Below are 25,050 nucleotides of genomic sequence, written 5' to 3'. Positions count from 1 at the left end.
GAGGTCACTCACACACACACACGAACTCGAGAGCCGCAACCCGTCGTCGCCAGGTTTCATCCCCCTTCCTTGGCTTCCTAAGGAGCCTGTGACTTTGGTGGCTGATGGGAAATTTTGTGCATGCCTGAGCTGACAAAGAGCCTCTTTCAGTCGCATGCATGCTTGACCTCTCGCAGTTCATCGCTTCGCTTTGTGCTCCCGTGACCTCACGCTGACCAGGGGTTTCCCCTGGAGGTCATCGGTTCAATCGGGTGCCTGTGTCTAATTTCTTCCTGGCTACAGAATCCCCAAGCCCCACCCCGGCCCCATCAAATCTGCCCAGCAATCTGCCCAAAGTCTCCCCTTCTGCTGCCCGGGCCTAATTCCAATCTTCAGGGATTAGGTGTGGAGTGACAAGACCCTCCGGCCAATGGTCTGACTTGTCAGTTTGCTTCTAAGGCCAGTGGTACACAATAGCCAGACTTTTCCTGTCCCCCACCTATAACCAGCCCCCCTAAAACAACATACTAAAATCCTCTCCCAGGAGAACACATGCTTTGCTAGGGGATGCTGGTCCCAACCTCTCCTCCAAACACACCAGTAACATAACAGAAGCCTGTAATGCCCGGATTCCGCAGGGCTCCTGTTGCAGATCAACATCCCTTGCAGATCAACTTCCTGTTTCCCTTTCCTGCTCAAATCTCTGTCCAAATGAAACAACACCATGTTTCGTCTCCGTAGAGACTGTCGACAGACAGAGCTATTGATATGATCTCTGCATGCATAAATCAGAGACTAAAAAAATATTGAAGGTGTAAATGACTTTGTAAACAAAACGAACAAACCGTCAACCTAAAATTTCAGGTATATTTATCAAAGGTAAATGAACTTCAGCAGCTCTGGAGGGAGTGTGTAATTCTCCTCCTGTCCGCTAGGGGAAGCATGTGGCACTAGATCTCTTTGGCAGCGCCACACAGGAGGCGTTGTACATACTTCCTGGTTTCACTTTTGGGAAGCAAGCAAATTTGGCATATTTTGAGAAACGTCGTTGTAAATATTATAAATATTTCCTTGGAACTTTGCATAGTTGTAATACACATCACCCGGAGCATATTAATAATCGCTTGAAAACAGTAATGAGGCGATGGTGAGTGAGAAATGAATGACTGTTTGGAAAAGTGAGGACGTGGTAAGTTATGTACACAAACTTTTTATATCTTTTTTTCTCATTTCTTTTTTGTTTATGTGAAACTTGTTTAATATGCCGATAAGACAACAATTGATAAATGTGTGCACTTTGTTTCAAATGATGAGTATGTTGAGAGATTGTATGTTACTGTATAGTGTACTTCTGCATTGGCTATAGAGTTTATAGAGATTGCATAATTACTGTATAGTGTACTCATGTAGTCAGTCAGTATAGGGTTTATAAAGATCGTATGTATAGTTTACTCCTGTCCTGTGCTCATACACGTTGATTTGCATTGGTTTCTAGAGTTTTTGGACATATGCTTCTCCCTCCATAAACCAAATACAACTGCAAAATGCAATGATTAAAATAATAAATATGATACATATACATAATTTTATATATCTCTTAAAAAAACAATTTCTCCTTGATGGATCTGTCTACACATGGAAATGTGAAGTGATAATGTGTACAATAAATCTTTAATTTAAAATTGAAGACATACATTAAATTAATAAATACATGTACAAGTGATAATTTATGTTATTGTATGTTGTGTGATTAATAAAAATATTATTGTGTTGTGGGTTGTTAAGCTTTTAAGAATGATTCTGCTTTCATAAAGCATAACACGAACAACCATATGTTAAAAAGCCTTTCTTCTCATAACTAGGGTTGAATGTGATATTTTTATTTCCTCCCTCTCAGAAGAGCGCCACGTCACATGATTATTACAAGGTGAAGGACAGCTGCATCAACCCCCTTATCTCACTTCAACATTATACTAGTGTACAAACACCACGTACCCCTCTCTTATACATTAGACATTTGACCTGGAAAAAGACAAAATGACGCCGGAATCAAACTGGGGTCTGATCATGAACGTCGTGAACAGTATCGTGGGTGTTAGTGTCTTGACGATGCCCTTCTGCTTCAAACAGGTAAACGGCGAGTTCAAGGAGGTCATGAGAAAGTGTGCAGAGTTGTGTGTGCTGATAGGATATGTAGCCTTACCAGGTACACTCAGAGTTGTTTACACACAACTTTCCTGGTTAATAATTGTCGAAGAGTCGTATGTTGACTCTTTTTTTCTTTCAGAAAAGTTAGTATAATTATGTGACTATGTGGTTTTATATGTTATATACTTTATGTGCAGACCTGTAATGTTAATGCAGTTTATTTTTGCTTGTTTAGCTTTACTTTTTTAATTCTCTTTGCAGTGTGGAATTGTGTTGGGCACCTTATTATTGTTCTTTTGTTCGTGGATGACCCACCAGTCCTGCATGTTCCTGGTCCATTCGGCTAGTAATACAAAACGCAGGACTTACGCTGGACTGGGTGAGAGTGATCAGAAGCAGTAGATACACCACTGGTTGCCAGATTGTGTTTCATTAGAATTTCAGTGTTGATCAACCTGTTTGTTGTCTTGCAGCATTTCATGCTTATGGAAAACCAGGCAAGGCACTTGTGGAATTAAGGTGAGATTAACGTACCTTTCTATGAGGTGATATTGTCAACATGTCAATCTTATTTTCTCTCTCTTGCTCTTTTTTTTCTCTTAAGCATGATCGGCCTGATGCTTGGGACATGTATTGCTTTCTATGTCGTCATTGCAGATCTGGGATCCAACTTTTTTGCCCAGTTGCTTGGTCTACAGGTAGGAAAAATCCTTCCCTGTTGCCAACATACACGAGACAAAATACTTTTTTATTCTTAATTGACACTTACAGTTGTGGGAAATATTTTTTATTCCCTTGCTGATTTTGAAAGTTTGCCTACTTACAAAGAAAGGTTCTATCATTTTTATGGTAGGTTTATTTTAACTGATAGAAACCAAATATCCACCAAAGAATCAGGGGAAGAAATGTGTATAAAGGTTCTAAATTGATTTGCATTTCAGTCAGTGAAATAAGTATTTGATCCCCTACCAACCAGCAAGAATTCTGGCTCCCACAGATTGGTTGTGTGCCTATATGGACAACAGATTAGCCCTGTCATTTTAAGAAAGTACTCCTAAATCAGCTTGTTATGTATATAACTGATGCCTGCCAACAGAATCTTTATCTTCCATTTTAACCTCTCCACCACCATGGTCTAGACCAAATAAGTTAAAAAGATTGAACCTTGAATAGGCTACAGACAGAATCTTGGTGAAAAGGAGACTACTGTTGGTGCGATTATTTTGAAATAGAAGAAATACAAAATAGCTACCAAGAGCTCCTGCAAGATTTCCCCAATGGGGTAAAGATGATCATGAGAAAGGTTAAAGATCAGCCCAGAAATACACGGAAGAAGCTTGGTAATAATTTCAAGAAAGTTGGGACCGCAGTTAGCAAGCAAACCATTGGTAACAAGCTATGCCACAATAGATGGAAATCCTGAAGCCCCCGCAAGGCCCTCCTGCACAAGAAGGCCCGCACGGCTCGTCTGAAGTTTGACAATGAACATCAAAACGGTTAAGAAAAGGCTTTGGAGCAAGTGCTGTGAGACCAAAATTGACTCCTTTTTTTGTAGGGAGAGAAATGATGACTATAACCCCAAGAACACCATCCCTACAGACAAGTACAGTGTTGGAAACATTATCCTTTAGGGATTTTTCTCCGCTATAGGTTCAGGATGACTTCACAGCATTGAGGGGCTGAGGGACCTGCCCATGTACAGTTACATTTTTGACAAGAACCTCCCTTAACTAGATCACTGAAGATGGGTCGTGGATGTGCCTTTAACATGACAAAGACCCAAAACATATTGCCAATATTAAATGTCCTAGCCAGTCTAGACCCTAGTCCTATAGAAAATCTGTGAAGGAGGCTAAAGGCTTGTCCACACAGGTACGATAATAACGTGCGTTTATAGTCGACGTTTAACGCCTTGTGACTTAACAAAGTGAGTGCACAATGGCGGTCTATGTCAGCAGCGCAATCTATGTCAGGGAGTGAATTTGCACATTCAATCTGCTAATTGCCAGTGAAAATTGCTTGGCTATGAACGTTGAAAAACGTCTCAAAAACCGCTGGTGATAGACTCTTGAGATTACCGTCCCGGCGTGGACTCCAATTTGCTGAGTGACAGCCAAGAAACCTTAAAGATTTACAGAAGAGTGGACTAAAATGTATCCTGACATATGTGCAAACATGTGAACCAACTATCAGAAATGTCTTACCTCTGTGCTTGCCAACAAGGGTTTCTCTGATCGGTGATCAAATACTTATTTCACTGACTGAAATGCAAATCAATTTATAACCATTTATTATTATGCTAACCCTGATCTTTTATATTCTGTCTCTATCAGTTCAAATAAAGCTACCATAAAAAATCTAGACCCTTCATTTCTTTGTAAGCAAAATCAGCAGGGGATCAAATTATCATTTCCCTCACTGTAATTTTAGACCTTGGCTAAAATTGTATTAATTATTTTTTCCTTCCGCCCCCCTCAGGTCACCTTCACCTGTCGCGTTGTGCTACTGATCGCGGTGTCGCTGTTCATCGTTCTCCCCCTCAGCCTCCAGAGGAACATGATGTCATCCATCCAGTCCTTCTCAGCCATGGCTCTCATGTTCTACACGCTCTTCATGTTCACGGTGAGCTGTTCCCCTTCCATGCATAGATGACATCACCTCATTACATCACTGTTTATGTTCTTACTGTATTTATATGGGGAAGAAACAGAGTAGTTGACCTAAAAATGAAAATTCTGTCATGAAATCCCAAGTTGTTCCCAACCCGTATATATCTCTTTGTTCTGATTAACACAAAGAAAGATATTTTGGGAAAATGTTAGCAACTGACCTTTCTGGGACATTGTTGACTACCATAGTGGAAAAAATGTAAATGTTCGTCAGAACTGTTTGCTTTCCTAATTCTTTAAAATATAAAATTTCGTGTTCAACCAAACAAAAAATTATACAATAATTTTTCCTACTATGGTAGAATCGAATGGAATAGAGGCTTTTCACCTGGGAATTCGGACATTTGTATCACAATGTATGTGAACATGAACACTATTACAGCTTCTAACAGTTAGACATTAGTAATCGTGTCATTGTTGAAAAGTCTGCTGCATTGTGTTGTATTCACCTGTATAGTTTTCTTCAGGTGGTTCTTCTGCATTTTTCCCATCCGTTTTTTAGCTTAGCATTTAACCCTCTAATCTTAATGTATCTTCCCTTTGGCCCATCTGAACCGCTGCCCCGCCCCCACCCCTGATGCTGACCTCTGACCATCTGACGCTCTGACTCGCCGGCCAATAGATAGTGTTGTCTTCTCTGCGTTACGGAATTATCAGTGGCTCCTGGATGGAGCAGGTACACCTGTGGCGCTTCAAGGGCGTCATACAGTGTCTTCCAATAATCGCCACCACCTTCTGCTGCCACCCGTAAGTAATCCACCCTGGAGAACGGGCCGTACGAATGCCATGGATTCAACTACATTACCCAGAACCCCCTTCCTCCTCTATCCACCTTCATCCAATCCTCTGTTTGTCGGTGCCTTCTGATTCAGGGTATGTGTGCATGGAAGTGTGAGTGTACTGCTAAGGTGGCGGAATGCTAACGTGTTGTGTGTCATCAGGAGTTGCCTTGTTTGGTAATACCTAGTGTACCCTGACACGCACCTGCAGGAATTAAAGTCTTCGAGAGATCTAGAAGCTAGGTCTAGAGCGCTGGGAATTAAGACACTTTAAATCCAAAACAATCAAACAAACTACAGGGCTGATTACGCTGTATGGGTTTTATCAATGCATCGCCCCTGCATTCCCAGTCCCTCTCTTTCTCATTCCTCGTCTTTATGGAAAACTCTGTAACCTTCCTGCTCTCCCCTCCACCACAGATTGTGCTGTCCTCCTTCAAACATGGCCTCCTCACTGGCCAGTGGCTGAACAAGGTCATTTATGTTCGCTGGGACGGCGTCTTTCGCTGCATCCCTATCTGTGGCATGGCCTTTGCCTGTCAGTCGTAAGTACTCCCAAATCCTGCACCGTCTCCCTTTTTTGCCTTTATTAGGTCAGTTAGGCTTTTGATGTAGCGATCCATTTTCATGGTGCAAAAGGATAGCATCCAGGACAGCTACAAGATTTCTTAAAATTGGAAACCTGGAGGCATAGCAGACAGTTAGTATTTCTTAATGAATACGGTCTAAAGTTTTGTGGAGCCCTTTTCTTTTGTACCTATATTTTCCATGTTATTTTGATAGATAGATAGATCTACACTGGGTACACACACACACACATACACATACACAAAATAATGTCTTTGAGCTGTTGCAGTGTGCCACTTATATGTGTGCAATGTATAACTTCTTGTTCTTTGCTTTTGAAAACTGATCACTTAAAGGAACAGCTGACCCAAAAATACGAATTGTTATTTATTCATCCTCTTTCAAAATGTGTCATATGATTCTTGATTCTTTAAGACATGAGGGTGAGTAAATGAAACAACTTTCTATAGTTTTCCCCCCATGGTGGGAGTTAATAAAGGATGACTTTCTTTATTCTGCAAGCCCCCTTGTCTTTTCCCAGTTGGCAGTGTGTCCGAGGCAGCATATGGTTAAAGTATTCATTTATTTAGACAGGAATTCATAAACATTAAATTATACGTTTTTACAGCTTATCAAAGTTCTTCCATAAAAGGCCCACCGCAATCTGATCTTCCCCTGTTAAATCGAACCGCTGTGCATTGACACAGTCTTCCGTTGTTTGCATTTCATGTTGAAACTGAGATAAGTTCAGCTTTTATGGTCGCAGGAGTGTCATAAACTAACACTGACATCATAGTTAACATTGTTAGAGGTGAGAGCCTTCGACGTTTGTCCACTTTGATAAGAACTCGCCTTCTTTTTTTGCATCTATTTTCCTTTTTGCTAGCTTGAATGTACTAACCAGACAATGGGATTTTTAAACGCTGTGTTTACCTGGTCAGGTTAACTCCACATAAGAGGAGTGTTGTGTACTCCGTCTCTCCGTCTTCCGCTTAGTTTCCTTTGCCTTGGGCTCTGATAGCATAATGCTGTGTGTGTGTGTGTTTGGAGGTCAATAAAAAAGGGGCGTTTGAGTCTGGGGATGCCAGTGGAAGTGTGTGAGGGTGTTGGGGTGGAGGAGGTGTCAGAATGGATTCTGGTGTGGATGATGTAATTTGGCTTTTGAGGTTGAATGTGACCCCAACACACACATTCACACACTCTGTCTCCTTTTCTGATGTGTGATGAGTGATATTTGGCTGTGGCTTTTGACCAGCATCACAACTACACTTGTGTCCCTCGAGACACAACACTTCCGATCCAACTTCAAAAATGGTTCCTGTCATTGGCCACATTTTTACCCATCTGTTAACATTTATTAATAAAGTATATTTCAAATTTTTTATAGCATTTTTATATATCCAGCCAAAGGCAGGTTGGTCCATTCTTTACAGATTTTTTTTACTGTAAAGTGACCCAAAAGCTAAACGGCAGCATTCTGGCATCTTATATGACTCCTACTAAATGTGTAAATGCCGTGTAATGTGTAAACAGCATAATGGTGTTATTCCTGTCGTAAAATTGTCATGTCAGCTTACACGGCATCAAGTCTCAGATTCACAGCATTAGGTGTTATGACCGGATCATTTTAGCAGTATTACAAAGTAATTACTGTGTCAACACTTCGTCGAGGTGTGGAATAAGTGCAATGGAAAGCATCACGCTTAACGCTCTCTCAGTCGCACATACTGTAATTTGTTTATGGATGTCTTTTCTCTGCATCTTATGAGAAGTTTTGCACACTAAATTATATCGCTATATAATTCTATAGTCGTATATCTGAAATCTATTACGCCTTCGTATCGTGGCTGTAAAAGTTAGCGGTTAGCAGAGTCACTCAGCCGAAGCTCATTATCTTCTATGTACCCCCTTTTATTTCTGTCTCTCTCTTTTGCTCTTTCTCACTCTCTCTTTCAATTCAGATGTGTTTTATATGCTTGATTGACTGTCAGAAAGCATTTTCAAGGACTGAAAAGAATAGAACCTAAACCGAGGACAGGAAGAATAAAACCAGATTTGCATTTCCTGAAGGAAAAACTTGTGCATTCAAAGGGGTCTAGTGTTAAAGTTCTGTGCTTGAATTTCACTTGCAACGCCAAGCTTGTGGGTTCGATTGCCATGAAATACAATTTCAGGTTTAAGGTTTAATGCACCTCAAGTTTATTGTACTTCTGACAAATTCTTTAATCTAAATGAAATGCTCAATCACAGCATCTTTGGCTTTTAGATGATAGCTAGTCAGGGCCAGTGTGCACCTTTGTTGGCACCATACGAGAATTAACACACATCCTCTGTGTTCTGTAAAGCTGCCAGTATTGTTAAATAGATGAAAGAAACAGCAGTTATAATTTATTTTCCAAATAGATGTATCAAAGACCAATATGCAGATTTTGTAATATTCTTTTGTCATGGATTATTTGTTTATTGTTGTATAATATTGATTTAATTTAATTTCAGGTTTAATTTTGTTATTATACATTTTTAATTTATAACTTTAGCATAACTGTAGTACGTTTTATTGTAAAAAAACACATTTTATTTTATTGCAAAGGCAACGTTTCTCATTATAATTTGAATCAACAGATTCCCTGCTCATTAGGTCTCAATAGTCAAAAAATGCAAACGGTCTGCACTTTTAAAATTGTCTTTATTCGAGCAGGGGATAAACGTCTAATTTTTATTCTAACAAATAACCAAATCAAATATTAAATCAAATAATATTTAGGCCTCTTTCAATTAACATAAATGTTTTAATGTGTTAGATTTAATGTAGGGATAACACTCAAAATCTTTGAATTTTTGAAAATCTTAAGAAAAACTGAGGGACGAAATTGTTGGGACACTTTTATATATTTCCTTCCAGCTGGTGAATGATAAGACTTTGACAGCCAATTAAAATCCATTTCAATTAAAAAAGTTTGCTTGTTTAAAATATTTGGACACTATAGTTATCGTATAGTAATCTTATATATAGTGATTATTCTTGGTGTGAATGGGTCATAAATTAGGAGAACTTTACATTTTAACCAATCGCTTAAAGCATACATTAACTGTTTCAAGTTTAATCGTTTTCTGAAGTTTAATGCTTGGGGTTAGAAAAAAACGTTTACCCGGCATTTTAGAGGAATATCCATACAGTGCCGCCTTGCAAACATCGTAATGAGTATGAGAAAATAAATAAACTTGAAATGTACAAGTCTACTTCTCTCTGCTCTGGTTTTTATTGCGAGTGGGTTCCAGCTACGAGACAGGCTGGTCTTTGGTGTGAGATCAGGCATTTGGCTGAACAGCCCAGAATGCAGTACTGTATATCCCAATAAAAGCAGGAATGGGCTTTGAGTGCGTCTACGAGAGCTGTGAGTGGGCGAGAGCAAGACAGACCCGAACAAAAGCCGATACTGCCAAGAAATTTTATAACATGCTAAAGTCTGACTAGCACTTGTCGCTAATATATAGCAGCTGTAAATTCCCCATTTAATGTTTTGCTGGCGTCTGGTTTTATTGGTTGTCCTGATGACAGACATAGATTTTCTTTCTGCTCCTTTTGTGGCAGTTTTTTGTTTCGGGATGATACTGAGCCCTTTATCAGTGTTGGTTTCATCCAGTTCTGCTCTCCCTGCTTCCCACTCTTCCTCCATTTTGTCTGATGTTTGTCTGAAATGAGTGATGGTCTCTCTATATTAAATTCCTGCTTCCTTTGCTCTTGCATGTTTATGTCTCTCTGGTGCCCAAGCTCACGGTTCAACATGTTTTCATGCTATATAATGATTATACTTGACAGGTCAGTTTGAGTTAAATCGTAAATCAGCATTAATGGGATTTCACGTATTATATTTGTGTTTTATTTTGTTGTAGTGTTATAATAAATCTAGCCATGCTCAAATTGTGCTGTTATAAGCATATTCTCTTTTGCATTGTGAAGTTTTTAAGGAATCTTCTGGGTATAGTACACGTAAGCCGTCATTTGGATAACTTCACCATAACGTGTTTTGCATTGAATAATTATGAAGAATTATCATTAAAATTCAGTAGACTAAAGCATTTAAACAAGGGTTTACAATAATTTTTTATTGTTAGCTTCTCTTGTATTGAATCCAGAATGTTCATTTTGGGCCTGATGTGTATAAAAAGTTATCTCTTCAATAGGCAAGTGTTACCCACTTATGACAGCCTGGATGAGCCCTCAGTGATGAGGATGAGTACAATATTCTCCTCCTCACTCAATGTGGTCACCACCTTCTACATTACAGTAAGTAACACTTTTATAGTCGCTTAAAGGTCCAATGTGTAATTTATTTTCTGCCGACAGAAATGCAGTTTTATATACATTACTATGTTTTCAGAGGATTATAAAAACTTTATATAATGAAGAGTTATGTTTTTATTACCTTAGAATGTGCTCTTTCTATCTTCATACATCCCCTTGCATGGATTTAGCCATGTTGTTTCTACAGTAGCCGTAAATGGACAAACTGCTTTACAGAGCCCGATTCAGAAATATGTTATTTCCTTCGGAGAGAAGCCGAAAACGTGGCATCATCTTAATCCTGTGTCAGCCACCGTAGTGCTTTGAAAGGCAAGGGTGGAGTGAGACTTGGTTGCAATTCTCAACCTCACTGCTAGATGCCACTAAATTCCATACACTTAATATGATTACATGTATCTTTCAGATAATTCAAAATAATGTAATACCAGTTAATTTGATTTTGTCATTTTTAGCCACTAAACATAAAAATTATTTTAATAGCAAGTTTTATGCATCATCTGCTGCATGCGTTTGTCCTCATTGGCTCCTGGGGTTGCATGAATGACCTCGCGATTCCTCTTCGGAGCTCGTCGGTACAGAGAGAACTTTTCCCAAATGTAAGGCTCCATCGACATCAAATGCCACGTCTTTTTTTTACTCTTCATAAATATTTTCAGGGCCACTTTGTGTAGAACGTGCTTGAAGACGACGGCAGAATGTTCCTCCTCCCTTTTCTCCTCTCGCAAAGCTCCAGTATAAACATTACCTTGAGATATAATTTTTATCAGGATTTTTTCAGCATTCTTTGTATTCCACTTTTATATTTCATAGTCTTTGGCTTTTTTTCTCCACAAACAAAAGCCGAATTGATTCAGGGGAGGGTTTGTAGAGTAGAATAGAGAGGGTTTTGTGGCGGGCTCAAGGACTTCTGCCTGGTGTTGCTACTGAAGGGAAGCTTTTCCTCTGTGGATAGATCAAGGCTTAAGAGGTTGGAGAAGGAAGGCTCTGCTTTGTTTCTCTTTAGAGTGGGCCTGTGGGGGCCGATAGGCTTTTAAACCTTTGAAAAACTGTTGACGCTCTCTGTTTTTAAAAACAATATCATTGCGCCATCAGAAGGGGTTGGGAGGTCATCAGAGAGACAAGGAAAGAGACATGAATTTCTATTGGGATGAGTCTTTATAATTCTATAAGAAGGATTAGTGCCAATCAATTCGAAGTGGCCTCCTTATGAAATTATGTGTTTACAGGAACGTTTCGGCGACGTGTGGTGAGAGTTAGAGTAGTCGTTCACATCAAAATAAGCCTCCATTGACTTTCCATAGAAATAATAGTTACTATGGAAAGTCAATGGGGACTTATTTTTTTAGGCGAACTACTGCTTTAACTTCGTACCTTGAACTAACGTGGGAAAATCAATAGCAAAGTTTCAGCTCTGGCTGCATACAAACAATCAAATGGTACTTTTTGAAATATATTGTGCATTTCGTTAATACGTTATCTCCTTCAGCAATGAAGCAAAAACGTGGAGACATTAATTCTGTGTCAGCCTCCATAGAGCTTCATATGGAAGGGGTGGGGTGAGCCTTTGGTTGCAATTTGCAACCTCACCACTAGATGGTGCTTAAATTCATACACTGGACCTTTAATAAATGTGTCTGGTCTTATTGTGCATCCTTTATCAGTGCATGTTATTCTAAATGAAAGTTTTTTTTTAATTCTTCATTAAAACCTTATAACTTAACCAAGACCATGTGTGCAGGGATAAAAAATATTAACAAATAAGGTCACATTGATTTAAATGAAGTTACGCCATACATTATGCCTCACGATGCAGTGTCATTTTATAAACATTCATGAAAACCTGTACCTGATTTGGGAAATCTTTCAAAAACTAAACTATACTTTTCCAGGTGGGCTTCTTTGGTTATGTAAGCTTCACTGACAACATAGCTGGGAATGTGCTGATGAACTTCCCATCTAACCTGGTGACGGAGATGATCCGTGTGGGCTTCATGATGTCCGTGGCCGTGGGCTTTCCTATGATGATTTTGCCCTGCAGGCAGGCCATCAACACCATGCTATTCGAGCAGCAGGTAACACTCTTTTCTTAGATAACCTGTCTAGATTTTTAACATTAATTTTCTTCAGATTGACTGTGATTTTGTAATAGTGTGCAACTTTGCTTTTTAGACTTTGAGTCTAAAAAACATGTACAACTTGGCTTATTTCAAAATTCTGTCATTGATTCAGCCTTATGTTGTTCAGAACTTTATATAACTCTTTCTTCTGTGCAACACAAAAGAAGATATTTTGAGAAATAGTGCATACAATGGAAGTCAATGTTGTTTGGTTACCAACATTCTTTAAAATATCTTCTTTTGTGTTCTGCTGAACAGAGAAAGTCTTAAAGGTTTGGAATGACACGATGATGAGTAAATTGATGATAGAATTTTCTATTACTTCTATCACGTAAACCATAACTTCCCACTTTAACCACTCATACTCCGCCCTTTTACTGAAATTCTGATTCAGAATTGACAGCTGGGTATTGTCAAACTTGTCTCCACCTTCCTGATATGCATGAACTGCACCAGCTGGAAAACTATTTGGCTAAATTTTATAGACTCCATAAAGACCTCATTGAATCTAACAGATTTACACAAAACTGATGTCAGACCCCAGTGTCTGGCCTACGTCTGACCATCCCCTGAGATCCAGCCGCCACGCAGACACCAGTGATTCGGGCTCCACTGACTGCATCCGAGGCGGTTCTACAGTGATAAAACCTACCAAGGTTCAGGAGAAAATAAAAGGGGCTGGATTGACGCGAAAGGATCTAGATCTCCTTCATAAAAAAGGCAAGAATTTGGCTCACAGTCTCCATGCCGGTGCAGCGCTGAATCAGCTCAAATCGTGCCGAACAGACGCAGCTGGATCTGCAGACGGTGGAAGGGTTTTACGCTGTCGTTAAATCTGGCATTTTGACAACAGGACTGAGGGGGGTTTATGAACCTCGCATGCCAAACCTAATATCCCTGCATGCATTTCACTTGTTTAACCACAACAGCGGCCTGTGTGTGTTCTGGAATCCTGTAGCAGGTCGTCAAATCCAAAAGGTTTCTGAATGCTGTTGTTAACCGCGTCTCTGTCTTGACTTCTCAGCAGAAAGATGGCACCTTTGCCGCAGGAGGCTACATGCCACCCCTCCGGTTCAAGAGCATCACTCTCTGCATCGTTTTTGGCACCATGCTGGGCGGTATCCTCATTCCTAATGGTAAGACAAAATTTACGATTAGTCATTGCTGTAAGCATGGTTAACACAATGACTAATTCTTAAAGGGACGGTTCCACGGAAAATAAAAATTCTGTCATAATTTACTCACCCTAGAGTTGGAAGTATGCTTGTAACCAAACAGTTCTTGGCCACCATTGATTACCATAGCAGGAAAAATGACAATGGCAGTCGATTTTTCCTATTATGGTAGATACAAGCACTAGGGTTACAAGCATTCTTCCAAATATCTTTCTCTGTATCATAACAAAGAAAATGATTACAGAATTTTTTGAGTATAACATTAACCCCTCTGAGCTACAATTTAGGTTTGAAAGCATCAAGCTGCAGTGATGTCATGTCACATCCCACTTCATCCCCATTAAAATATCTCCCATCAGTCTCTCCATCACCCCCATCGTTCTTCGCGGTACTATCCATTCATTCTTAGCCGAACAGGATGATAAAGATGCGTGTTTTTAGGTGATGCTGGGGTGGGCCATGTTTTATTCATTCTTCATAGAGATCGGCTGTCCTTGGCGCCGACTCCGCTTGGCTCAGCGGGCCCAATTAAACTAATAGGGAGGGGAAGGTGAGACTAGCGGAGACGAGTGAATGGAGGGAGGTAAGTCTCCGGCCTCCATGACGGCTTCGCTGGCCGCCGGTTTCCTCACAGCCACAAATCCAACCATAGGGAAGTAGACACAGCGGGCATAAATTTGAGTAAAACAATATGGCTGCTCTCAGGATGAAAAACACCCCCTGGGCCCGGTGCCCAGCCTTTGCTGCACAATGGCAGTGTTGAGAGAGAATGGTACGATTGCTGCCAGATAGACGGATGAGGGTGGAGCGTGTGATGGAGGGGTCTGTGGAGAAAGACGGATGGAGGATGGATTGAGGATATGAGATGATGGTGGAGATTGCTTGCGCTGTTCTTTCCGGGATAAATCTAAAGTGATAGTTTACCCAAAATGAAAATTCTGTCATCATTTACTCTTGTCATTTCAAACCTGTATGACTTTCTTCCGCAGAAGAATGTTGGTAACCAGTGCTGGACACAAAACCAGTCAATGGATTACCAACATTCTTTAAAATATCTTCTTTTGTGTTCTACAGAAGAAAGAAAGTCATACAGGTTTGAAATGAAAAGAGGGTGAGTAAATGGTGACAGAATGTGCATTTTTGGGTGAACTTAAAGGTAATTAAATGCATTAGCACCTTGCAATGTCATAGCAACATGCTAAAACACTCCGAACAGTTTATCAGTCAAAAAATAAAAACAAACATCCTAGCAAATGCAACATCATCATTCAATTCTGAAACGTGTGTTTGTGTGTGCCATAGTGGAAACCATCTTGGGTCTGACCGGAGCCACCATGGGCAGTCTGATCTGCTTCATCTGTCCTGCTCTCATCTACAAGAAGATCATGAAGAACGCCTGGACTGCACAGGTGACACATGTCTCCGATTTTACTCGGTTTACGTGTACGTGATATAAACACCCAATAAGTTTTAACAATGATGGATTGAAGTCGTTTTTTTAATGTCCAGATGCTTTTTAATGGAATAAGAAAACATTATGACTTCACATAATAGTAGACATTAACAGTCTATTTTTTACCCAGTAAAAGTCGATCGCCTTTTTTTTCACAAATGTAGCTTATTGAAGGTAAACAAGAGTAGAATTTTAAAAGAAGGTGTTGAATATATTGTGATATGTGATCCTACAATGGTCTTAAATGGCAAAATTTTGAGAATGCATTGAGATGTAAGAGAGAGAGGGCCATCTGCTCTCCTCTTTGTAATAGATTTTGTCATTAATTTTGATATCCTGCGTGTGCATTGACTTGCTGAGTGGAGTCGTTCTCACAACGTGTGTGCTGTGCCTCGGGGCTCCGCCCCCCTCCATCTCCTACCCTTTCTCTTTTGACATTAGAGTGGGTTTACTTCTATGCATTTGTCAGATGACTTCATCTAAAGCAACCCACTGTGCATTCAAGGTAGACTTTTTATCAGTCTACATTATTCCCTGTGAATCAAACCTGTGACCTCAGCAAAGCCATGCTCTAATCAACCGAGGCCTTGTGTGATGTGTAACCACAATGCTGGCTTAGATGAACTTGTGCCAGTCGTCCCCATGCCACACTTTGGTTCCCACGAGACTTAGACACCAGGAATGCCCAGGGTCACTTCCCAAACACTGAAGTCTGCCCAATGGGGTGTTTGTTCCTAATATTGGGGCACAGTCCATTCCAAGAGAGACTGAGCACAGCAGATGTTTGCGTTGGCATGAGCCTATAGTGCCACTCTGCCACGTCTCGTGCCAGGCAGCCGGACGGTTCCAGGTCCGTCACTGCACAAAGAATACCCACAGATCAGAGCGAGTGAAATCGGGAGGGGTCTGCCATAATAGATTTCATCAGCGTTTTGGGCATGTTAATGACGGTAGGGTCATAATTTTAGAGCGAATGCCAGCGAGACCCCTGCCAGCTTTGCATATTGAATTTGAGCGCTAAAATTAAATCTGCAGTCTATTGGAATTTAAACTGTTTTAGGGTCAATGACAAATAACGAGGATAATGTGAAGGAGAAAATGTTTTTGTTTTCTGTGATTGCACCCCTAAAATCATGTTTAAAAGACATTTTAATTGTTAATGCAGATATTGAAAACATGGTTTATATATTTATCTGTGCTTTATTAAAAGTTAGTGATTTTTAAATAGATCTTATTAGCATATTATTTTTAGATAACTCTATACACTAATTTGATTTGACAATGCCTGTTTTTTTCTCTCTGTTTCAGCTGGTTCTGTGGGTCGGCCTTGGCATCCTCCTCATCAGCACCTTTACCACACTTTACATTTCCTCTGATGAGGCGCAGAAATCAAAAGGCCCTCTGGTCAGCCCACCCAAAGAGGAACAGCTTTCCATCCTCGTCCCTCCTGAGCTGCCTGGTATACCTATTTGTTTCCTATTTATGTCAAGCGAGTTATCAGTTGAAAAAGAAAACACAGACAGGAAATTCAGAAAGTAAAAGTTAAAATGAGAAAGAGAGAGCGAAAGTAGAAAAAAGGACAGTAACCGAGCACAAATTATTAGCTCCTGTAGTGGGCCTCTCCTCTTTGAATCGCTGACCTGAATGTTGCCCTTCAAACCTGATTGCTCTGCGTCCCAGAGCGATGATGAGGTGACCGGTGGTGCTTTCCCGTTACGGCTCCGGTCAGGACAGGAAAACGGGAAGGCATCCAAATCTGGAAGAGGGCAGAGGAAATGCGAATCTGCGACAGACGGATGTAAAAAGGACGGAGGATCATTTAAAAGCATAGAGACAACAACTTCATCCACCATTACCTCTCGTTTTCTGTTCTGCCGCTCCTCCTTCCTCTCGCTCCCTCTTGTCGTCTGACACTGGCATTTATCACTTGGCGGACACCCGCTTCCACACCTGTTTCCTGTTTACAACGTGCGGGTGTGGGCAGCTGTGTGAAAACGGGGCTCAACAAGAAATGGAGAGGAACTAGGGCCGGCGGGCATGTCGAGGTGTTTGTTTGCAGATGTGTAAAGACACGTGTGCTTTGCTTTTTTAGAATAGTAGTTAGCCAAAGTGCATCTGTACTGTACTTGAGAGCAGGATTTTTCTTGTTGAGAATAGAAATTAAAAATACACATAAATATGTCTTTTAATGGATAGGTCACCCAAAAATAAAATGTATTTCATTTTCTCACCCTTATGCCATTCCACATCTATATGACTTTCTTCTGCTGTTTTAACAAGATGTTTTAAGAAACGTTGGCAACCAAACAACATTTGACCCATTTGACTTCTATGGTGGACACAAAACCATCAAAACATTTCTCAAAATATCTTATTTTGTGTTTTGAATGACGAGAGGTTACAAAATTACTAGTAGTACTACTTGTTTTACTTTAACTAGTCCAATGGTTTCCAACCAGGGGTGTGAGGAACCCAAGGGGAACTTCAGCAAGTTTTGTTAGGGAGAAGATTTTGATTTCGCTTCGTTTGAAATTGAACCATAGAAAAATGTGTCATGTCAAAAGGTTAAAATAATTGGATAAAATCAACACATTTAAGACTCTTTGAGCTATGAAGGGGTCTTTAACTGGAAGGCCTGCGACCCCTGGGGGGCCTGCAGATGTACTGCAGGGGGTCTGTTAGAGGGCTCGAAAAGCAACACTCATTTTATACAATATGTAACAGGTGTTGCTCCATCTCTCTGTCCACCAAAGGGTCCTTGGCCTGAAAAAGATTAAAGGCCCCTGTTTGCGAGTGCTCCGTACCCCTCCCTCTTTCACATAGATAACATTTGTCAAGGCTGCTATTGTTTCTCATTTTCAACATTTAACGTATTTCTGGATATGTATATATGCTGTCTCACAGAAGATTATCTATTACAAGTGCGGTACAGGCTTGGGTTAAAGAAACGTGTGGATGTTGTAAATATTCAAAGACTGTTTTGCACAGGACGAATGGCAAGGTTAAATGGAAAGCGCCAAGCATCCATCCCATACCTCTGTTGTAAATCTCTGATTCTGCTGTTGTTTTGCATACTCTACCGCCCCCTACTGGTCTTTGTTTGACATACTGTGTCTTATCCATATGAATGTAATGCTGTATTTAGCAGTTGTACTCGATGTTCAGGAGCCAAACATTTTTCTGAACATTGGGATTTTTGTGTCTTTCTGTAGGAGAGAAGAAGCTGGAACCTGATCAGGTGGAGAAGCCAGGCCTGCTCAAGGACCCAATAGAGGTTGAAGAACTGAAAGAGAAGGTACCAGCAGAGGCCCCTCAAATTAAAGTTCCCGTGAAAGAAGATGAGCCGAAGAAAGAGGAAGAGGTTCAACTGGACCGTCCTGGAGCAGGTAACACATCAACTGTCCAATCCTGAAAGTTCTGTCTTGTATGAAAATTTGAGAAGTTACACATCTTCCACTTTTACAGGAGTTGCTGTCCCAGATGGAGAAGCCCATCGTCACGAGCCGCCCATCCCACACGACAGAGTTCAGATAGATGCGATCAAAAACCAAGAGGAGCTGAATGAAGAAAATAAACAGCCTGTTATTGAGGGAGAGGAAAAAAAACAGCTTCCTGGAGCAGAGGAGGAGCTTCTTGCTGAACAGGGGGCAGGACAAGCGCAAGAGGAGGAGCAAGAATCTATTAAAGGGGAGGAGCCAAAGAAAAAAGAAGTTGCGAAGAAGGTTGTTGATGAGGACCAGCATGCAGGCAATGAGGTTTTGGACAAGCCTGTGAAACCAGAGGATCCAAAAAATGTTGATGCGGTGGTGGTCCATAAAGAAGCAGAGAACCTGCCTGTTGTTAAAGAACAGAGAGAGAATGAAGCTCCCTCTGAGAAGAAACCAGAAGAACCTGAACCCCAACCTGAGAAACGTAAGTCTTAAAAAAATTTAGCTTTGTAAACAGCTGGTGAACAGACCGTTTGGTTTGTTTTTAGATTTTATGAGCTTCATCGTGTTGCATTGTTCTTATTAATTCATTGACTGCGCAAATCTTGTTCCTGCAGCGAACGAGCAAGTTCCTGTGCAAGAGCACAAAGATGAGAAGGTTCCAGATGAAAAAGATGGAGGAGCGAAGGATGGAGATAAGATGGAAGGTGAGTAGTTGAAGAATATCCAGAAGCTCTTTCATGAGATACAGATACATTCCTAAAAACATGACAGAAACACTGGTCAAAAGGTTCAAAACATTTTTCTATATTTTAACATAATATTAAGCTCATCAAAACTATGGAATCGCACAAAGAAAACTAAAAATTAAGTCGGTAGTAAGAAAATCTAGACAAAGAAATAAAACTTGTTGTATTTGATCATCTTCAGTGTAGTCACTAGTCACATCCATTATGTGCTCTTATTGAAATGATAAATATTTTTGTCTGCAAAACTAATTTCAGGTATTTAAGTATACACCCTCAGCTCCAAACATTTCACTTCAGTGTTTTTTTTTTGCAGTTTGACTTAAATAGCTCATGTCACTTTACATCAGTTGAGGGCCAGTCTATAGTTCTAACAACTTCAGATTTTTATTGAATATGGGACAGTTCACCCAAAAATGAAAATTCTGTCATTGTTTACTCTCCCTCAAGTTGTTCCAAATCTGTTTAAATGTATTTGTTCTAATAAATAGAGAAAGATATTTGTAAGAATGACTACCATAGTAGGAAACAAATCTATAAGCGTCCCAGAACTGTTTGCTTTCCTACATTCTTCAAAATATCTTTCTGGCAGAATTAAAATTTGTTGAGTGAACTTTCCCTTTAAGCTAATAAAAGTAGACATTGTCATTCTCGTGCCTAATTCTAATTTTGAGCCCTGTTTACTTTTTTATGACTGACTTGCCTTGGTACAAAGTTATTTCACTGACTTTTGCTAAACATTTTCTTATCCTTCTTTTTCTTTTCTCAGTGATGTCATTGATAGTTGTATTTCCTCAGCGAACTGGCTGGCGAATGTCACGTTGCTCTGCCCTCCTCAGATATACTGCAGACACGCAGAATCTTAAATCTCTGCTGCTTTCTTTTGGCTTGGTTTTTCATCAAGGCACTTTGCACTCTTTCTCTGTCTTACGCTCTTTTTCTCTTGATTTCTTATCTCCCTCCTTCTGTGCCGTGGACTCCTGCCTCCTTGCAGTGATTAAAAAGATTGTTGCAGGTATGAGATGGTCTGTCTTATGTCTGCTGTTCTCACCGTCCTCTGTCGTCTCATTTATAACAGTTGTTTTCTCTAACACTTTAGCCGTAGTTCATAGCTGTGTATAACCAATACTGTGTGACACATCATTTAGTTTACAGATGTGTGTGAAGTGCACTAGAGCTTCAGTTATGATTCCAAATAAAAGTACAACGTGATTCTGGTGTGCTACTATTAAAATGGATGAATGTGTAATGTTATCCCTAACATACCTGTAAAGAAGTTTTAATGTGCACATAGTAATGTGTATTTAAAAATGAATAATACTTTAAGTAAATGTGTAAAAATATGTACGCACATTAAGATGAGCCGTCTCATGGAGTAAGGCATATCAAGTCACATGACCGTGTCACGTGTACCTTAAATATTTATTTTTTGGATGTACTGAATGGGTTTTACCTTACTTAAATTCTTTTTTTATTGCAGTATATAACAAATGTCTCATTGTTCCTTCTCTTTTTCCTTCTTCATTTGCTGGTCCACAGAGGGTCAGCTGGACCATGCCGTCCTGCTCCAGGTTATTAAAGAGCAACAAGAACAGCAGAAGAGACTTCTGGACACACAGGAGAAACTCCTAGCTGTGATAGAGGAACAACACAAGGAGATCCACCAAATCAAAGAGGGAGAAGAAGAACCGAAGGCTGCAGAACAGCAGAAAAGGCTTGTGGGCCAGGAGGAGAAACACGCAGCTGTGGTTGAGGAGCACAAGGAGGTTCATCAGATAGAGGAGGAGGTTGAACCAAAAGCAGCAGCAGCAGGTAGAAGTGTGGACTCTTACTACTACAAAAATTTACTTTTGCATTGTTGCATTTATTGCGGTAATCAAACATACATTGTCTTGTGTTAAGGGGAGGGTGCAGGTGAGGTTCAGAACATTGGGCAGAAGCAGCCGGACGTATTGGGGGAGGTGGCAAAGCCCAAAGATGCTGCCATTGCTCCAGACCAAATGCAAGCCCAGGGAGAGCCGGTGCACAATAACGAATTGGAGCATTTGGAGAGAAAACCTGAAGTGGATCCGGTCGTTGGCCTTTCCCACAACGCCATCGAGTCGGTGCAGGAGGGTGGTGGTTTGGTTTCTAAGCAGGAGGAGCTTCCACCGAAATATGATGCAGATCCTGTGGATACGGAACTTGGTGCTCGAGGGGTCCCGCTACGCAAGCGTGATCCAGACCAGCCCAGAGTCAACCCTGACACTTTAGCAGAAGAAGAGGAGAGAGTGAAGCAGAAGTTAGTCCAGCTTGAAGCAGAAAAGGAGAGGATTGAGAAAGAAAGACTGGAGCAGGAGAGGATTGAGAAAGAGGTGCAGGCTCGTGTCGAGAGAGAACGTAAGGAGAGGGAAAGACGGGAGCAGCTGGCACGAGAGCAAGAGCTTGAACATGTGCGGAAGGAAAAGGAACGGCTGGAAAGGGAAAGGCTTGAAGCTGAGAGGCTTAAACTAGAGAGGGAGAAAGCCGAAATGGAGATCATGGAGCAGGCCGAAAAGGAGAAACAGGTTCTTGAGGATCAGGAACGGTTAGACCAGCTACAGCAGGTCATTGATGCTAAAAAAGCAGCAGAAAAGAACGACCCCTCTAAAGAGGAACACCCACCTGAACCAAAGAAAAATGGAGGAAGGGACTTGAAGGAGAACGTAGTCCCACAGGTGGAAGAGAAGGTTAAAGTAGTGAAGAGAAGCAGAGATGATGGAGGAACGGATCTCAGGAGGAGGCGCAGGGATGTGAACCCTCAGGGTGGCGGACTGGACCCTCTGCTGGATTTGGAAGTGTCAGACTTACGTGCCGTCCTGGACGGATGGCTGATGGCTGGGGTTCAGGTGCACACACGCCAACTCAAACAGACGTTTCAGAGTCAGGAGGATGAAGACTAGAATTCAAGATTGAAGATCTTGCAGATGTGTCCTGCACAGTCTTATGGTTGACCGGGTACCTTGTCTGAACTATAGGACCTTTACATGTACATTCAGTTAAGTAGGAAGTTACTGTGAGAACATCTGATACCTTGCCTTTTATTTTAAAACTAGATGCCTTTATCTGAGTCATGACATTCCTTTATTCATTAGGGCTCATGGTGACAGCGAGCGTTTTGCTTTGATCCGCCAGTGTTCCGCAGGGTATGATGAAATTAGAGGCCTATGTGGGCTTCTGTTATTGTATTGTGAGATTTTGCTAAATCTGGTGCAATAAACTGAATGTCTGGTTTAATAAACTGAGCGGAATCACAGTAAAAAATGCATTTTAACCTATTGTGTTTTGGACCTTTGCAAATTAGGCGCACCATCTAGTGGCTGATTTGTTTATTGCAGTTTGCTGTCTCAACCTAAAAACAATTTAAATTAATAGAAGAGTGTTCTGGAGAAATGAGTCATTAAATGTGTAATATTATTTTCTGTATATTAATATTACATTGTGTTGGATGATATTTCTTATTCAGCCGAAGCCCTTTTGTAAAAAAAATATTTTCTCTAGTTTGTTTTTAAGACAATGTAATTTATGCAGTACTGAAAGAGTGTAAGCCTATTTGCTTCTAAGCGAGTCCTTAGTAGTAGGAATTTTTCCCTTTTCCCTCGAAATTGTTCAACCAGCTGTGATTGAGCTCAAAGAAAAATATTTAATCTGTGTTTGTTGCTACAGTATCTTGGTGAATTTACTTTTGTGTTTTGTTTATGTGTGTATATAAAGTACTCTTTACGTTTTAAAATTAGACCCATTTTGTTAATTCATTGGTTAATGCTGAACATATCAATAATCCTTATTTTCGGTGTACAAGATGCTGTTCTACTGTTCTACATTCCATGTTTTTCTTATGAATATTTCATTCTGTTCAGGTGCCTTGTAGTTTTCAATGCTGCAGTAATGAGTATGTGAGGTCTGTTACACCCACACTGTGTGTGGATATGTCTTTCTCTTTCCGATCTACTATATCTTTTCAATATCTTTTAGTATTTCAAAAGGAAAAATATGGTATGAGGTCATAAGGGGTTCATACAGCACAGCCTGATTATGGGTCGGTAATAGGGTTTATTGAAAAGCATTTGTTAAAAAGTATAACTCAAGTTTAAATGTGTCTGAGCAGATTGCAGAGAATAACCAAAATCTTAAAAGAATTGTTTTGTCTAAACTATTTCTTTGTTTTAGTTAGATTTTTTTAAATTACCTTAAATTAATAAAGTTATTTATAAGAAAGTTTGTAGTGAAATATTCAATGTGTTGTAGCCCTTGCTTGCATTACAAATCTGTCTCCTGTTTATTGGTGAAAGGGTTGACAAATATGTTAAGGTGAAAAGTTTATTTTTACTGTTTTAGATTCTCAGTTATAATCTGGCCATGTGACACATAGATTTAAGCGGGTTTATTAAAGGTTCAGTGTATGAAATTTAGCAGCATCTAGTGGTGATGATTCACTCCCCCCTCCTAAAGCACTACGGAGGCTGACGCAGAACTAAGATGGCGGAACGTTTTCGCTTCTTTGCCAAGGGAGATAACGTATTTACAAAACGTGCTCTTGAGCAATTTGTCTGTATAGGGCTACTGTAGAAACAACAAATTTCATGTAAGGGGACCCACGGTGTATGTAGATAGAAATAGCTCATTCTACGGTAATAAAAACAAAGCGATTATTATGTAAGGTCTTTATATACCTGTAGATATGATTATGTATATTACATTGCATTTCTGTCAATAGATCCTCCAAACAACCAGAACCACAAGGCACTAATTTAATGTCTGATGTGGGTAGAGACTGACTGTCCGAGTCAGAGATTTTTCAATGTCAGCAATGAAAGACAAAAGCCCCTCTAAACCTTAAGGTTTTATTGCCAATTTGGACCAAACACAACCATTTCTACAAGACCACTCTCTTTTAATTAACACCATGAAGGGTTCAGAACACGTGTGAATGAATCCCATATGAAAGAAGTTGATCATGACTAAGCTAAAGCATAACCTGTAGCATGTGTTTTCCCATAGATATTTGAGTCACCGCTTTGCTTGCGACACTTTTATTTATATACCAAAGCTGTTCGCCCTTCTAATTGGCTGGTTGAATTGTTTGTTGATCCCTGGTCATTAGTGGCTGCCTTTATAGTACCTTCTATCAATTAAGATCTGGTTAACGAGGGTGCAGGAAGGGTGTATATAACAGAGGCACGGCTTTATGTTCCATACGGTACGAATAAGAGCCCATAATCTTTTGTGGTGCCAGTGACATGCACCCCATGGATACACATTAATCAGCTGGTCTTTCATGTTTCGCCTCACTTTTGTCTGATTGGAAACAAAACCCCTAAAACCGCCATCTTCGGTTTCAAGTCCAAATTTAAAGCCTGACTCGATGCTGATCCAATCAGTGGAAAATGGCATGATAATGACCACCCATCATAAGACACCTCATATCTTTTAACTCATTCTGACTCCCCCTCATCAAAGACCCCAAACACGAAATGTCTGTTAAGCATTAGTCTGGCTCTTTAATCTCCATGGTGATATATTCAGATGTGAAAACACCTATACAATGATTTATGAGCAAATGATCTAAGGTTGATGTGCATTGTATTGTTTTTTCTTCATTCTTCAGCTCTGCTCCACAATTTCCTAAGCATTTGTTCTGTTTGTATGTGCAATATAAACTTCT

At 40.2% G+C, this 25,050-nt stretch overlaps 1 protein-coding gene across 2 annotated transcripts; it reads left to right on the top strand.

Moving 5' to 3' along the window:
- Nucleotides 1–947: 947 nt before the first annotated feature.
- slc38a10 (solute carrier family 38 member 10) lies at nt 948–23,606 on the top strand. 2 transcript variants are annotated; one of them, XM_079476546.1, is made up of 17 exons: nt 948–1,168; nt 1,877–2,109; nt 2,389–2,506; nt 2,601–2,646; nt 2,732–2,825; nt 4,606–4,749; nt 5,996–6,120; nt 10,328–10,430; nt 12,338–12,520; nt 13,590–13,701; nt 15,043–15,149; nt 16,502–16,652; nt 18,406–18,579; nt 18,659–19,105; nt 19,239–19,328; nt 20,907–21,179; nt 21,270–23,606. In XM_079476546.1, the coding sequence occupies exons 2-17, from the start codon at nt 2,017–2,019 to the stop codon at nt 22,286–22,288; spliced, it is 3,279 nt and encodes a 1,092-aa protein (XP_079332672.1). In that variant the 5' UTR covers nt 948–1,168; nt 1,877–2,016; the 3' UTR covers nt 22,289–23,606. The 2 variants fall into 2 exon arrangements, with proteins under 2 accessions (XP_079332672.1, XP_079332671.1); XM_079476545.1 differs by lacking the exon at nt 5,996–6,120 and adding an exon at nt 5,419–5,543.
- Nucleotides 23,607–25,050: the final 1,444 nt, after the last annotated feature.

Source organism: Barbatula barbatula (genome assembly GCF_947034865.1).
Source record: "Barbatula barbatula genome assembly, chromosome: 16".
In the NCBI taxonomy this organism is placed as follows: domain Eukaryota; kingdom Metazoa; phylum Chordata; class Actinopteri; order Cypriniformes; family Nemacheilidae; genus Barbatula; species Barbatula barbatula.
This window is presented reverse-complemented; position numbering and strand designations above follow the sequence as displayed.

Excerpts from the sequence above, each read along its gene's own strand:
- slc38a10 (XM_079476546.1), top strand. The coding sequence starts at position 2,017 with ATGACGCCGGAATCAAACTGGGGTCTGATCATGAACGTCGTGAACAGT. Across the intron at positions 10,431-12,337 it reads TCACCACCTTCTACATTACA|GTGGGCTTCTTTGGTTATGT; the intron begins GTAAGTAACACT and ends ATACTTTTCCAG. Across the intron at positions 18,580-18,658 it reads ACTGGACCGTCCTGGAGCAG|GAGTTGCTGTCCCAGATGGA; the intron begins GTAACACATCAA and ends CCACTTTTACAG.